General features: G+C 37.2%; 1 protein-coding gene across 2 annotated transcripts in view; it reads right to left on the bottom strand.

Moving 5' to 3' along the window:
- TXNDC16 (thioredoxin domain containing 16) overlaps positions 1-17,655 on the bottom strand; it is a 137,383-nt gene that overhangs the window by 13,006 nt on the left and 106,722 nt on the right. For both annotated transcript variants that reach the window (XM_047079652.1, XM_047079651.1), the window contains exon 20: positions 8,956-9,146. In XM_047079652.1, coding sequence (XP_046935608.1) covers positions 8,956-9,146 — 191 coding nt within the window. The remainder of the gene's footprint in view (positions 1-8,955; positions 9,147-17,655) is intronic.

Raw genomic sequence — 17,655 nt, 5'->3', positions numbered from 1 at the left:
TGCTGCAGTAAACATAGGGGTGCACATATCTTTTCAAATTAGTGTTTGCAATTTCTTTGGGTAAATACTCAGAACTGAAATTACTAAATCACATGGTATTTTATTTTTAATCTCTTGAGGAATCTCTACACTGTTTTCCACAGTGGCTGTACCAATTTACATTCTCACCAACAGTGAACAAGGGTTTGCTTTTTTCCACATCCTTGCCAATGCTATTTTTTGTCTTTTTGATACTAGCCATTCTGACTAGTATGAGGTGAGATCTCATTGTGGTTTTGATTTGCATTTCCCTGATGATTAGTAACGTTGACCGTTTTTTCATGTGTCTGTTGGCCATTTGTATGTCTTATCTGGAAAAATGTCTAATTAGGCCCTCTGCCCATTTTAAATTGGATTATTTGTTTTCTTGGTGTTGAGATATATGTGTTCATTATATATTTTAGATATTAACCCCTGATCAGATATATCATTTACAATATCATTACAAATATCTTCTCTCATTCATTAGGTTCCCTTTTCATTTGTTGATAGTTTCTTTTGCTGTGCAAAAGCTTTTTAGGTTGATATTGTTACAACTGTTCATTTTACTTTTGTTTCCCTTGCCTGGAGAGACATCTAGAAAAATACTGCTAAGGCTGATGTCCAAGAGTTTACTGCCTATGCTTTTTTTTTTTAAGTTTGTTTTTGAGAGAGAGACCATGTGCATGCACTAGCAGGAGAGGGGCAGAGAAGAGAGGGAGACACAGAATCCAAAACAGGCTCCAGGCTCTGAGCTGTCAGCACAGAGTCTGGTGTGGGGCTCAAACCCACAAACCATGAGATTATGACCTGAGCTGAAGTCAGACACTTAACTGACTGAGCCACCCAGATGCCTCTGCCTATGCTTTCATTTAGGAGTTTTATACATTTAGGTCTTTAATCCATTTTGAGTTTATTTTTGTGTATGGTATAAGAAAGTGATCCAGTTTCATTCTCTGGTATGTAGCTATCTAGTTTTCCTAACAAAATTTATTGAAGAAACTGTCTTTTTCCCATTGTATATTCTGGCTTCATTTGCTGTAGATTAATTCACTATATGAGTGGGTTTATTTTTGGGCTCTGTCTTCTGTTCCATTGATCCATGTGTCTGTTTTTGTACCAGTATCATTCTAATATAGCTTTGTAATATTGTTTGAAACCTGACATTGTGATATCTCCAGCTTCATTTTTCTTTCTCAAGATTGCTTTGGCTGTCTTTTGTGGTTCCATACAGATTTTAGGATTATTTGTTCTAGTTCTGTGAAAATACTATTGGTATTTTGATCCGGACTGCATTGAATCTGTAGATTGCTTTGGGTAGTATGGCCATATTAACAGTATTAATTCCTCCAGTCCATGAGCATGTTATATCTTTACATTTGTTGTCTTCAATTTCTTTCATCAGTGTCTTCAGAGTACAGGTCTTTTACCTCCTTGGTTAAATTTATCCCTATGTATTTTTTTTTTGGATGCAGATGTAAATGGATTGTTTGCTTAATTTCTCTTTCTGCTAGTTCATAATTAGTATTTAGAAACATAAAAGATTTCTGAATATTAACTTTGTATCCTCCAACTTTATTGAATTCATTTATCAGTTCCAATAGTTTTTTTTGGTAGAGTTTTTAGGGTTTTCTATATATGGTATCAGGTCATCTGTAAATAATGACAGTTTTACTTTGAATGTCTTTGAATGTCAATTTGAATGTCAATGAGTTGACAATTTGAATGTCAATTTGAATGTCAATTTGAATGTCTTTGATTTTTTTTTTTCTTGTCTGATTGCTATAGCTAGGAAAGTGGTGAGAGTGGATGGGCATCTTTTCTTGTTCTTCATCTTAAAGGAAAAGCTTTCAACTTTTCATCATTGAGTATGATGTTAGCTGTGGTTTTGATGTATATGGCCTTTATTATATTGAGGTACATACCCTCTGTACTCATTTTCTTGAGAGTTCATATGAACAGATGTTGAATTTTATCACATGTTTTTTCTATTGAGATGATTACATAATTTTTATCTTTCATTTTTCTAATGTGGCATAGCCTGTTGATTGATTTGCAGATACTGAACCATCCTTGCATCCCTGAAATAAATCCCATTTGACTATGCTGAATGATGCTTTCAATATATTTTAAATTCATTTTGCTAATATTTTGTTACAGATTTTTTCATCTATGTTCATCAGGGATGTTGGTCTGTAATTTTCTTTCTTTTTTTTTTTTTCTTGTAGCATCTATGTCTGGTTTTGGTATTAGGGTAATGCTGGGCTTATAGAATAAATGTGGAAGAATTCTTTCCTCTTAGACTTTTGGGATACTTTGGAGGATAGATATTAATTCTTTATTTTTGGTAGAATTCACCTGTGAAACCATCTGGTCTAGAACTTTTGTTTGTTGGAAGTTTTTTTATTACTGATTCAATGTTGGTGGAAGTAATCGGTCTATTTAAACTTCCTATTTTTTCCTGGGAATTTATCCATTTCCTCTAGGTTGTCAAATTATTTAGCATATAATTTTTCATGGTAGTCCCTTATAATCCTTTGTATTTCTGTGGTGTTATAACTTCTCTTTCATCATGAGGGTATTTGAGTCCTCTCTCTCTCTCTCTCTCGATGAGTCTGGCTAAAGGTCTATCAATTTTATCTTTCCAAAGAATCACACCTTAGTTTCATTGATCTTTTCTACTATTTTTTTTAGTCTCTACTTCATTTATTTCCACTCTAATCTTTATTATTTCCTTCCTTCCGTAACTTTGGGCTTTGTTCTTTTTCCAGCTCCTTTAGGTATAAGGGTGTATAAGTTTTCTTGTTCCTGAAGTAGGTCTATATTGCTATAGACTGCACTCTTAAAAATTATTTTTGCTGCCTCTCAAACATTTTGAACCCATGAGTTTCCATTTTCATTTGTCTCTAGTTTTTGTTTTTTTTTTTATTTGCTCTTTGATTTCTTTGTTGACCCACTGGTTGTTTGGTGATATGTTGTTTAACCACTATGTGTTTGTGGGGTTTTCTTCCAGCTTTTTTTCCTTCTATTTCTAGTTTCATACCATTGTGGTAGGAAAAATGCATGATATGATTTCATTCTTCTTAAGTTTATTGAGACTTGTTTTGTGGCCTAACCTGTCATCTTTCCTGGAGAATGTTCCATATGTACTTGAAATAAATGTGTATTCTGTTGTTTTGTGTAAAATGTTCTGTATATATCTATTAAGTCCATCTAATGGAATATGTCATTCAAACTCATTGTTTCCTTATTGATTTTCATTCTGGATGATCTTTCCATTGAAGTAACCAGAGTGTTAAAAGTCCCCTACTAGTATTGTATTACTGTCAATTTTTCCCTTTATGTCTGTTAATATTTGCTTTATATAATTAGGTGTTCCTATGTTGGGTGCATAGATATTTACAACTGTTAAATCTTCTTGTTGGGTTGATCCCTTTGTTATTGTTATGCCCTTCACTGTTCTTTTTACAGTCTTTGTTTTAATGTCTGTATTTCCTGATAGAAGTATTATTACCCCAGCTTCATTTTGTTTCCATTTGCATGAAGTACCTTTTTTCAATCTTTCACTTTCAGTCTGCATCTGTAAGTCTGAAGTGAGTCTCTTGTAGGAAATATATAGATGGGTCTTACTTTTTTCATCTATTCAGTTACTCTGTGTCTTTTTATTGGAACATTTTTGCCTACTTAAAGTAGTTATTGAGGGTTGCTTGGCTGGCTCAGTCAGTACAGCATGCAACACTTGATCTTGGGATTGTGTATTCAAGCCCCACAATGGGTGTGGAGATTACTTAGAAATAAAATCTTAAAAAAAATAATTATTGATAGGTGTGTACTTATTGCCATTTTGTTAACATTTTTCTAGTTGTTTTTGTAGTTCCAATATGTTCCTTCATTCTCTTGTCCTCTTTCCTTGTGATTTGATAACTTTCTTTAATGTTAGGATTCCTTTCTCCTTATTTTTTGAGTATCTATTATAGATTTTTGGTTTGTGGTTACCATGAGGTTCATATAAAACACACTCTGTATAAAGTAGTCCATTTTAAATGGATGGTCACTTTAGTTTGAAAACATCCTAAAAGCACTACATGTTTACTAGTTTCTCCCGTCCCAAAGTTTTATGTCTTTGGTGTCATATTATGCATCTTTTTCTTTTGTGTATCCATTAACTAATAACTTTAGAGATGGTAGATTTGACTACTTTTGTCTTTTAATATTCACTCTAGTTATAAGTGACTGATCCACTATCTTTATGTCTGCTTTTAACAGTGAGATTTTTTTCCTTTCATAACTTCCTTCTAGTTATGGCCTTTTCTTTTCCATTTAAATAAGTCTCTTTAACATTCCTTGTAAGGCTGGTTTACTGGGATGAACACCTTTAATATTTGTTTGTCTGGCAAATTCTTTGTCTTTCCTTCAATTGTGAATGATAACCTTGCCAAGTAGAGTATTCTGGGTTGAAAGGTTTTCCCTTCAGCACTTTGACTATATTATGCTATTCCCTTCTGGCCTGCAGAGTTTCTGCTGAAAAAAATCAGCTGAGAGTTACACACAAGGGAATACCCGTAAGACTAGTTGATTTCTCTTGCTGCTCTTAAGATTCTCTCTTCATCCTTAATTATTGTCATTTTAATGGTTATGTCTTAGTGTGGACCTCTTTGGATTCACTTGGGGCTCTTTGTGCTTCCTAGATCTGCATATCTATTTCCTTCCCCAGGTTAGGGAAGTTTTCAGCTATTATTTCTTCAAATGTTTTCTGCCCCTTTCTCCCTCAAGCATCCCATGCCCCCAGAATGCAAATGTTCATCTGCTTGTTGTCTCAGAGATCTATTAAACTATCATCATTTTTTTTTTCTTTTTGCTTTTCAGCTTGAGTGATTTGCACTACCCTTCCATCCATTCTTTGCATTCTCTAATCTACTTTGATTCCCTCTAACATTTTTTTCCTTTCAATTGTATTCTTCAGGTCTGATGGGTTCTTTTTTATAGTTTTTTTTTTTAGATTCAAGTTTTTATTTACATTCTAGTTACTTAACATAGTGTAATATTAGTTTTAGAAATAAAATTTAGTGATTCACCACTTACATTTAACACCCAGTGCTCAACACAAGTGCCCTTAATATCCATTACTGTTTTAACCCATCCCCCCACCCACCTCTTCTCCGGCAACCCTCAATTTGTTCTCTATAGTTAAGAGTTTGTTTTATTATTTGCCTCTCTTTTTGCTTCCCTATGTTCATCTGTTTCATTTCTTATATTCCACGAGTGAAATTATATGGTATTTGTCCTTCTCTGACTTATTTCGCTTAGCATAATATACTCTAGCTCCATCCATACTGTTGCAAATGGCAAGATTTCATTTTTTTTTGATGACTAATGTTCCATTATATGTATGTATGTATGTATGTATGTATATAAACATATAGACACACACACACACACACACATTTTCTTTATACATTCATCAGTTGATGGACATTTGAGCTCTTTCCCTAATGTGGCTATTGTTGACAATGCTGCTATAAACATCAAGATGCATATATCCCATCAAATCAGTATTTTTATTTCGTCTGGATAAATATCTAGTAGTGTAACTGTTATATTGTACGGTAGATCTAGTTTTAACTTTTAGAGGAACCTTCATACTGTTATCCAGAGTGGCTGCACCAGTTTGCATTTCCAACAATGTTAAGGAGGTTCTCTTTTCTCCACATCCTCACCAACATCTGGTGTTTTGTGTATTGTTAATTTTAGCCATTCTGACAAGTGTGAACTGATACCTCATTGTAGTTTTGATTTGCATTTCCCTGATGATGAGTGATGTTGAGCATCTTTTCCTGTGTCATCTGGATATCTTCTTTGGAAAAATGTCTATTCATGTCTTCAGGCCATATCTTAACTGGATTATTTGTTTTTTGGGTGTTCAGTTTGATAAGTTATTTATAAATTTTGGATACTAACACATTGTCAGATATGTATGTTGCACGTATTTTCTCTATTCTGTAGGCTACTTTTTAGTATTGCCCATTGTTTCTTTCCCTGTGCAGATTTTTATCTTGATGAAGTCCCAATAGTTCACTTTTATTTTTGTTTTCCTTGCCTCTGGAGACGTCTCTAGCAAGAAGTTGCTATGACTGATGTCACAAAGAGGCTGTGTTCTCCTCTAGGATTTTTGAGGGTTTCCTGTCTCATATTTAGGTCTTTCATCCATTTTGAATTTATTTATTTATTTTTTTTTTTAATTTTTTTTTTCAACGTTTTTATTTATTTTTGGGACAGAGAGAGACAGAGCATGAACGGGGGAGGGGCAGAGAGAGAGGGAGACACAGAATCGGAAACAGGCTCCAGGCTCTGAGCCATCAAGCCCAGAGCCTGACGCGGGGCTCGAACTCGCGGACCACGAGATTGTGACCTGGCTGAAGTCGGACGCTTAACCGACTGCGCCACCCAGGCGCCCCTTGAATTTATTTTTGTGTATGGTATAAAAAACTGGTCCAGTTTCTTTTTTTTTCATTGTTGCTATCTAGTTTTCCCAACACCATTTGATGAAGAGGCTGTCTTTTTTCCAATGGATATTCCTTCCTGCTTTGTCAAATAGTTGACCATATACTTGTGAGTCCATTTCTGGGCATTTTATCCTATTCTATTGATCTATGTGTCTGTTTTTATGCCAGTACCATACTGTCTTGATCACTACATCTTTGTAACATAACTTAAAGTCTGGAATTGTGATGCCTTCAGGTTTGCTTTTCTTTTTTAAGATTGCTTTGGCTATTTTGCATCTCTTCTGGTTCCATACAAATTTTAGGATTGTTTGTTCTAGCTTTGTGAAAAATGCTAGGGATATTTTGGATCAGTTCTAGCAGGTTTTTGGTGGAATGTTTTGTTGGATTTTCCATACAGAGTATCATGTTGTCTGTGAAGAGTGAAAGTTTGACCTCCTCCTGGACGATTTGGATGTCTTTTATTTGTGTTGTTTGATTGCTGAGGCTAAGGTTTCCAAAAATATGTTGAATAACAGTGGTGAGAGTGGACATCCCTGTCTTGTAACTGACCTTGGGGGAAGGCTCTCTGTTTTTCCCCACTAAGGATGATATTAGCATTGGGTCTTTCATATATAGCTTTTATGATTTCGAGGTATGATCCTACTATCCCTACTTTATTAAGTTTTTATCAAGAAAGGATGCTGTATTTTGACAAATGCTTTCTCTGCATCCATTGAGAGGATCATGTGGTTCTTGTCCTTTCTTTTATTGATATGATGAATCATATTGATTGTTTTGTGGATATTGAACCAGCCCTGCATCCCAGGTATAAATCACTTGGTTGTGGGGAATAATTTTTTTAATGTGTTATTGGATCTGGTTGGCTAATAACTTGTTGAAGATTTTTGCATCCATGTTCATCAGGAAAGTTGGTTTATAGTTCGCCTTTTTAGTGGGGTCTTTGTCTGCTTTTGGCATCAAGGTAATGCTGGCTTCATAGAAAGAGTTTGGAAATTTTCCTTCCATTTCTATTTTTGGAACAGCTTCAAGAGAATAGGTATTAACTCTTCCTTAAATTTTTGGTAGAATACCCCTGGAAAGCAATCTGGCCCTGGACTCTGGTTTATAGGGAAAGTTTTGATTACTAATTCAATTTCTTTACTGGTTATGGGTTTGTTCAAATTTTCTATTTCTTCCTGTTTCAGAAGACATCCAGATGGCCAACCAACACATGAAATAATGCTCCACATCACTCATCATCAGGGAAATACAAATCAAAATCGTAATGAGATACCACCTCACACCTGTCAGAATGGCTAACATTAACAACTGATGCAACAACAGATGTTGGTGAGGATGCAGAGAAAAAGGATCTCTTTTGCACTGCTGGTGGGAATGCAAACTGGTGCAGCCATTCTAGAAAACAGTATGGAGGCTCTTCAAAAAGCTAAAAACAGAACTACCCTACGACCCAGCAATTGCACTACTAGATATTTATCCAAGGGATACAGGAGTGCTGATGCACAGGGGCACTTGTACCCCAGTGTTTATAGCAGCACTATCAACAATAGCCAAAGTATGGAAAGAGCCCAAAGGTCCATCTATGGATGAATGGATACAGAAGATGTTGTGTGTGTGTGTGTGTACACACAATGGAGTATTACTCAGCAATCAAAAAGAATGAAACCTTGCCATTTGCAACTACATGGATGGAACTAGAGGGTATTATGCTAAGCTAAATTAGAGAAAGACAAATATCATATGACTTCACTCATATGAGGACTTTAAGATACAAAACAGATGAACATAAGGGAAGGAAAGCAAAAATAATATAAAAACAGGGAGGAGAACAAAACATAAGAGACTTATAAATATGGGGAACAAACAGAGGGTTACTGGAGGGGTTGTGGGAGGGGAGATGGGCTAAATGGGTAAGAAGCATTAAGGAATCTACTCCTGAAATCATTGTTGCACTATATGCTACCTAACGTGGATGTAAAATAAAAAAATAAATAAAAATAAAAATAAATAAGTAAATTTTCAACCCAGATCTATTTTCTTGTGGTTCCAAATTCTGGCTCTGGACTAAAGGAGATGCTGGTTGGAATCTAAGCTTCCTCATTTACTGGTTAATTATGTGACTTTGAACTAGTTATCTTACTCTTCTAGAGTAACAATACTTCCTATGACTCTTAGGAGAATTCATGAGATAACACATGTGAATCACTAAGCATTTAATAAATGTTAGTTACTATCATTAAACTTAATGGTAGTAATTTATGGGAGTAATAAATACCCCCAAAAAGACTGTCCCATGGATAGTTCTATCAACATATTAATATTTAGGATACTTATAAACATTACAATTCAATTAATTTTAGCATTCATTAGTTATAATATAAGTTTAAAAATCTATGAAAATATAGAACTTTGTGTATTAAAACAGAAAACTTACTGATAGGACTCTCAAGTCCTGCTTCTAACTTCTTAAGCCACAGTAAAAGGTTTTGTTCGGTGATCGCCTGTTCTGAAGGAAATGCAAATACCTGGCCACCTGAATGCAGATTCACCACAACAATAAGAGGAAGGGGAGGCAGAGCATTAAAGTATGTCTGTAGGATTCCTCTTCCCGCAGGAGTATTCTTTCTACAAAAGGGAGCAATTGAATATGTTAGTATTTCTTTCTATAATAAACTTATGAAAATAATAGTTTGTATAACATTAAACTTTAAATATAGTATCACATCATTAAGTTTGTCCTAAAAACTAAGAGGTCTATAACTATGTTATTAGTAGTCAGATTCTTAAAGAAATTGGCACTGTGTTTCTCTTAGGAGAAAAAAAAGACAGTCAGTGATATTTTCATGAAAGCCAGTCATAGTTCAAAGATTTGTCAATTTAGGTTTGATATAATCATTAGGCTCCTCCCCAAGTTGAGCTAAGTGTCTGATCACATGTCAACTCAAAAATTAAATGGTTACAAACTATAAAATAAGATACTTATAATAAATACTACAAATAAAATTGTTTTTCCTCAGATAAAAAGAGAAAGGGGTTAATTTAAAATTAAAAATACTTTTTAAAATTATGAACAAACATGGAAACCATAACTTTTAAGATACCCAGCTTTCCTGGGGCACCTGGGAGGCTCAGTTGGGTAAGTGTCCAGCTTCAGCTCAGGTCCTGATCTCGCAGTTCATGGGTTGGAGTCCCGTGTTGGGCTCTGTGCTGATAGCTCAGAACCTGGAGCCTGCTTCAGATTCTATGTCTCCCTTGCTCTCTGCCCCTCCCCCGCTTGCACTCTGTCTTTATCTCTCTCTCAAAAATAAATAAACATTCAACAATTTTTTTAGGGGCTGAAGCACGGAAGATGGTGGCGTAGGAGGAGGCTGGGCTCACCTCATCCTGCTGATCGCTTAGATTCCAACCCACATCTGCCTAAATAAGCCAGAAAACTGCCAGACTAGCAGAACAGACTCTGGAGCCAAGCGTAGACAAGAGGCCCACGGAAGAAGGTAGGAAAGGTGGAGAGGCGGTGCATGCTACAATGACTGGTAGGAAGGAGTCAGGGCACTGGAGGGGGAGCCCGAGCGGCAAGGCAGAGCTCCCAAAGTCCGGCTCACAAAAGTAGAGGAACCGGACTGCGTGAATTCTGATAGCCAGAGGGACTTAATTTCTGGAATGTTAATAGTCAACAGCTCTGCTCTCCAAGAGCAGGGAGGGCAAGAGGATGCTGGGAGAGAGAGTTGTTGAGCCCTGGAAGACAGAGCTCAGCTGGGCAAGGAACAAAGGCAGAGGCAAACACCATTTCCCTCTCCCATCCCCCAGCCAAAATTCCAAAGGGAACCAGTTCCCATCACCGAACTTGCTTGCACCACGCAAACACCCAACGCTGTGCTTCTGTGCATCCATCCCTCTGACGGGTCTGCCTCCCACCCGGAGCTGCAGGGCTCCTCCTGCAGGGGACCACCCACTGCAAAGCTAGGTAAGCCTGCCCCTCCTGCCCCTGTGCACCTTGTGGATCCACCCCGGCTAATATGCCCTTGGCCAGATCCCATCGAAGCAGCACCACAAGCCTGGCAGTGTGCAAGTAGCCCAGGCAGGGGCCACACCACCCTGGGAGAGGGGAAGATAAGGTTCATACCAGTCTGACTGTGGCCCCAGTGGTGGGCTGGGGGCAGACATCAGGTCTGACTGTGGCCCTGCCAACCAACACAAGTTACTCCCTACAGCACAGGGGAAGTGCCCTGCAGTTTGGAGCTCCTGCACGGACTACCCAAAATGACGAAACAGAAGAATTGTCCTCAAAAGAAACTCCAGGAAGTAGCAACAGCTAACGAATTGATCAAAACTGATTTAAGCAATATAATAGAAAAATAATTTAGAATAATAGTCATAAAATTAATCACTGGGTTGGAAAAAACAGAGGACAGCAGAGATCTATTGCTACAGAAATCAAGGGACTAAGAAATAGTCATGAGACATTAAAAAATGTTATAAATGAGGTGCAAAATAAATGGAGGTGGCCATAACACGGACTGAAGAGGCAGAGGAGAGAATAGGTGAATTAGAAGATAAAATTATGCTAAAAGAGGAAGCTGAGAGAAAGAGAGATAAAAAAAAATCCAGAAGTATGAGGGGAGAATTAGAGAACTAAGTAATGCAATCAAACAGAACAATGTCTATATCATAGGAATTCCAGAAGAAGAAGAGAGAAAGAGGATGAAGGTATACTTGAACAAATCATAGCTGAGAACTTCCCTGATCTGGGGAAGAAAAAAGGCACTGAAATCCAAATGTCACAGAGAACTCCCTTCAGATGTAACTTGAATCAATTTTGTGCACTACATATCAGTGAAACTGGAAAACTACAAGGATAAAGAGAAAATTGTGAAAGCAGCTAAGGGTAAACAGTCTCTAACTTATAAAGGGAGACCTATAAGACTAGTGGCAGACCTATCTACTGAAACTTGGCAGGCCAGAAAGGAATGGCAGGAAATCTTCAATGTGATGAAGAGAAAAAATATGCAGCTGAGAATCCTTTATCCAGCAAGTCTGTCATTCAGAGTAGAAGGAGAGATAAAGGTCTTCCCAAACAAACAAAAACTGAAGGAATTCATCACCACTAAACCAGCCCTACAAGAGATCCTAAGGGGGATTCTGTGAGTGAAATGTTGCAAGGACCACAAAGTATCAGAGACATCACTACAAGCATGAAACCTACAGACACCACAATGACTCTAAATCCATATCTTTGAATAATAACACTGAATGTAAATGGACTCAATGCTCCAACCAAAACACACAGGGTATCAGAATGGATAAAAAAACAAGACTCATCTATTTGCTGTCTACAAGAGACTCACTTTAGACCTGAGGACACCTTCAGATTGAAAGTGAGGGGATGGAGAACTATCTATCATGCTACTGGAAGTCAAAAGAAAGCTGCAGTAGCCATACTTATATCAGACAAACTAGACTTTAAATTAAAGGCTGTAACCAGAGATGAAGAAGGGCATTATATAATAATTACAGGGTCTATCCATCAGGAAGAGCTAACAATTATAAATGTCTATGTGCCAAATATGGGAGCCCCCAAATATATAAAACAATTCATCACAAATGTAAACAACCTTATTGATAAGAGTGTGGTAACTGCACGGGATTTTAATACCCCACTTACAACTATGGACAGATCATCTAGACACAGGATCAATAAAGAAACAGGGCCCTGAATAATACATTGGGTCCGATGGACTTGACAGATGTATTTAGAACTCTGCATCCCAAAGCAATAGAATATACTTTCTTCTCGAATGCACATGGAACATTCTCCAAGATAGATCACATACTGGGTCACAAAACAGCCCTTCATAAGTATAAAAGAATTGAGATCATACCATGCACACTTTCAGACCACAATGCCATGAAACTTGAAATCAGCCACAGGAAAAAAGTCTGAAAAACCTCCAAAAGCTTGGAGGTTAAAGAACACACTACTAAAGAATGAATGGGTGCACCAGGCAATTAGAGAAGAAATTAAACAATATATGGAAACAAACAAAAATGAAAATACAACAATCCAAACGCTTTGGGATGCAACGAAGGCAGTCCTGAGAGGAAAATACATTGCAATCCAGGCCTATCTCAAAAAACAAGAAAAATCCCAAATACAAAATCTAACAGCACACCTAAAGGAAATAGAAGCAGAACAGCAAAGGCAGCCTAAACCCAGCAGAAGAGAAATAATAGAGATCAGAGCAGAAATAAACAATATAGAATCTAAAAAAACTGTAGAGCAGATCAACGAAACCAAGAGTTGGTTTTTTGAAAAAATAAACAAAATTGACAAACCTCTAGCCAGGCTTCTCAAAAAGAAAAGGGAGATGACCCAAATAGATAAAATCATGAAGTAAAATGGAATTATTACAACCAATCCCTCAGAGATACAAACAATTATCAGGGAATACTATGAAAAATTATATGCCAACAAACTGGACAACCTGGAAGAAATGGACAAATTCCTAAACACCCACACTCTTCCAACTTCAATCAGGAGGAAATAGAAAGCTTGAACAGACCCATAACCAGCAAAGAAATTGAATCGGTTATCAAAAATCTCCCAACAAATAAGAGTGCAGACCAGATGGCTTCCCAAGGGAGTTCTACCAGACGTTTAAAGCAGAGATAATACCCATTCTTCTCAAGCTATTCCAAGAAATAGAAAGGGAAGGAAAACTTCCAGACTCAATCTATGAAGCCAGTATTACTTTGATTCCTAAACCAGACAGAGACCCAGTAAAAAAAGAGAACTACAGGCCAATATCCGTGATGAATATGGATGCAAAAATTCTCAACAAGATACTAGCAAATCAAATTCAACAGCATATAAAAAGAATTATTCACCATGATCAAGTGGGATTCATTCCTGGGCTGCAAGCCTGGTTCAACATATGCAAATCAATCAATGTGATACATCACATTAATAAAAGAAAAGAGAAGAACCATATGATCCTGTCAATAGATGCAGAAAAGGCCTTTGACAAAATTCAGCACCTTTCTTAGTAAAAACCCTTGAGAAAGTCGGGATAGAAGGAACTTATTTAAACATCATAAAAGCCATTTATGAAAAGCCCACAGCTAACATCATCCTCAATGGGGAAAAACTGAGAGCTTTTTCCCTGAGATCAGGAACACGACAGGGATGCCCACTCTCACCGCTGTTGTTTAACATAGTGTTGGAAGTTCTAGCATCAGCAATCAGACAACAAAAGGAAATCAAAGGCATCAAAATTGCCAAAGATGAAGTCAAGCTTTCACTTTTTGCAGATGACATGATACTATACATGGAAAATCCGATAGACTCCACCAAAAGTCTGCTAGAACTGATACATGAATTCAGCAAAGTTGCAGGATACAAAATCAATGTACAGAAATCAGTTGCATTCTTATACACTAACAATGAAGCAACAGAAAGACAAATAAAGAAACTGATCCCATTCACAATTGCACCAAGAAGCATAAAATACCTAGGGATAAATCTAACCAAAGATGTAAAAAATCTGTATGCTGAAAACTATAGAAAGCTTATGAAGGTAATTGAAGAAGATATAAAGAAATGGAAAGACATTCCCTGCTCATGGATTGGAAGAATAAACATTGTCAAAATGTCAATACTACCCAAAGCTATCTACACATTCAATGCAATCCCAATCAAAATGGCACCAGCATTCTTCTCGAAGCTAGAACAAGCAATCCTAAAATTCATATGGAACCACAAAAGGCCCCGAATAGCCAAAGTAATTTTGAAGAAGAAGACCAAAGCAGGAGGCATCACAATCCCAGACTTTAGCCTCTACTACAAAGCTGTCATCATCAAGACAGCATGGTATTGGCACAAAAACAGACACATAGACCAATGGAATAGAATAGAAACCCCAGAACTAGACCCACAAACGTATGGCCAACTAATCTGACAAAGCAGGAAAGAACATCCAATGGAAAAAAAGTCTCTTTAATAAATGGTGCTGGAAGAACTGGACAGCAACATGCAGAAGGTTGAAACTAGACCACTTTCTCACACCATTCATAAAAATAAACTCAAAATGGATAAAGGACCTGAATGTGGACAGGAAACCATCAAAACCCTAAAGGACAAAGCAGGAAAAGACCTCTCTGACCTCAGCCGTAGCAATCTCTTACTCGACACATCCCCAAAGGCAAGAGAATTAAAAGCAAAAATGAATTACTGGGACCTTATGAAGATAAAAAGCTTCTGCACTGCAATGGAAACAACCAACAAAACTAAAAGACAACCAATGGAATGGGAAAAGATATTTGCCAATGACATATCGGACAAAGCGCTAGTGTCCAAAATCTATAAAGAGCTCACCAAACTCCACACCTGAAAAACAAATAATCCAGTGAAGAAATGGGCAGAAAACATGAATAGACACTTCTCTAAAGAAGACATCCAGATGGCCAACAGGCACATGAAAAGATGCTCAACGTCACTCCTCATCAGGGAAATACAAATCAAAACCACACGGAGATACCACCTCACGCCAGTCAGAGTGGCCAAAATGAACAAATCAGGAGACTAAAGATGCTGGAGAGGATGTGGAGAAACGGGAACCTCTTGCACTGTTGGTGGGAATGCAAACTGGTGCAGCCACTCTGGAAAACAGTGTGGAGGTTCCTCAAAAAATTAAAAATAGACCTACCCTATGACCCAGCAGTAGCACTGTTAGGAATTTACCCAAGGGATACAGGAGTACTGATGCATAGGGGCACTTGTACCCCAATGTTTATAGCAGCACTCTCAACAATAACCAAATAATGGAAAGAGCCTAAGTGTCCATCAACTGATGAATGGATAAAGAAATTGTGGTTTACATACACAATGGAGTATTACATGGCAATGAGAAGAACGAAATATGGCCCTTTGTAGCAACGTGGATGGAACTGGAGAATGTGATGCTAAGTGAAATAAGCCATACAGAGAAAGACAGATACCATATGTTTTCACTCTTATGTGGATCCTGAGAAACTTAACAGAAATCCATGGGGGAGGGGTAGGAAGAAAAAAAAAGAGGTTAGAGTGGGAGAGAGCCAAAGCATAAGAGACTCTTAAAAACGGAGAACAAACTGAGGATTGATGGGGGTGGGAGGGAGGGGAGGGTGGGTGATGGGTATTGAGGAGGGCACCTTTTGGGATGAGCACTGGGTGTTGTATGGAAACCAATTTGACAATAAATTTCATATATTGGAAAAAAAAATAAAAAAACTAAAGGAAATAGAAGCAGTACAGCAAGGACACCCCAAACCCAGCAGAAGAAAAGAAATAATAAAGATCAGAGCAGAAATAAACAATATAGAATCTAAAAAAAACCTGTAGAACAGATCAACGAAACCAAGAGTTGGTTTTTTGAAAAAATAAACAAAATTGATAAACCTCTAGCCAGGCTTCTCAAAAAGAAAAGGGAGATGACCCAAATAGATAAAATCATGAATGAAAATGGAATTATTACAACCAATCCCTCAGAAATACAGCAATTATCAGGGAATACTATGAAAAATTATATGCCAACAAACTGGACAACCTGGAAGGAATGGACAAATTCCTAAACAGCCACACACTTCCAAACCTCAAACAGGAAGAAATAGAAAACTTGAACAGACCCATAACCAGCAAAGAAATTCAATCAGTTATCAAAATCTCCCAACAAATAAGAATCCAGGACCAGATGGCTACCCAGGGGAATTCTACCAGACATTTAAAGCAGAGATAATACCGATCCTTCTCAAGCTGTTCCAAAAAATAGAAAGGGAAGGAAAACTTCCAGACTCATTCTATGTAGCCAGCATTACTTTGATTCCTAAACCAGACAGAGACCCAGCAAAAAAGGAGAACTACAGGCCAATAACCCTGATGAATATGGATGCAAAAATTCTCAACAAGATACTAGCAAATCGAATTCAACAGCATATAAAAAGAATTATTCACCATGATCAAGTGGGATTCATTCCCAGGCTGCAGGGTGGTTCAACATATGCAAATCAATCAATGTGATACATCACATTAATAAAAGAAAAGAACCATATGATCCTGTCAATCAATGCAGAAAAAGCATTTGACAAAATTCAGCATCCTTTCTTAATAAAAACCCTTGAGAAAGTTGGGATAGAAGAAACATACTTAAACATCATAAAAGCCATTTATGAAAAGCCCACAGCTAACATCATCCTCAATGGGGAAAAACTGAGAGCTTTCCCTTGAGATCAGGAACACGACAGGGATGTCCACTCTGACCACTGTTGTTTAACATAGTGTTGGAAGTTCTAGCATCAGTGATCAGACAACAAAAGGAAATCAAAGGCATCAAAATTGGCAAAGATGAAGTCAGGTTTTCACTTGTTGTAGATGACATGATATTATACATCGAAAACCCAATAGACTCCACCAAAAGTCTGCTAGAACTGATACATGAATTCAGCAAAGTTGCAGGATACAAAATCAATGTACAGAAATCAGTTGCATTCTTATACACTAACAATGAAGCAACAGAAAGACAAATAAAGAAACTGATCCCATTCACACTTGCATCAAGAATCATAAAATACCTAGGAATAAACCTAACCAAAGATGTAAAAGATCTGTATGCTGAAAACTATAGAAAGCTTATGAAGGAAATTGAAGAAGACACAAAGAAACGGAAAAACATTCCATGCTCATGGATTGGAAGAATAAACATTGTCAAAATGTCAATACAATCTACACAAAGCAATCTATACATTCAATGCAATCCCAATCAAAATTGCACCAGCATTCTTCTCGAAGCTAGAACAAGCAATCCTAAAATTTGTATGGAACCACAAAAGACCCCAAATAGCCAAAATAATATTGAAGAAGAAGACCAAAGCAGGAGGCATCACAATCCCAGACTTTAGCCTCTACTACAAAGGTGTAATCATCAAGACAGCATGGTATTGGCACAAAAACAGACACAAAGACCAATGGAATAGAATAGAGAACCCAGAATTGGATCCACAAAAGTGTGGCCAACTAATATTTGACAAAGCAGGAAAGAATATCCAATAGAAAAGCCAGTCTCTGTAACAAATGGTGCTGGGAGAACTGGACAGCAACATGAAG

Source organism: Lynx rufus, unplaced genomic scaffold (assembly GCF_022079265.1).
Source record: "Lynx rufus isolate CCGP_SWC_20201006 ecotype Redwood Valley unplaced genomic scaffold, mLynRuf1.p SCAF_17, whole genome shotgun sequence".
Classification (NCBI taxonomy): domain Eukaryota; kingdom Metazoa; phylum Chordata; class Mammalia; order Carnivora; family Felidae; genus Lynx; species Lynx rufus.
Note: the sequence above shows the minus strand (reverse complement) of the source record. Positions and strands in the feature narration are given on the sequence as shown.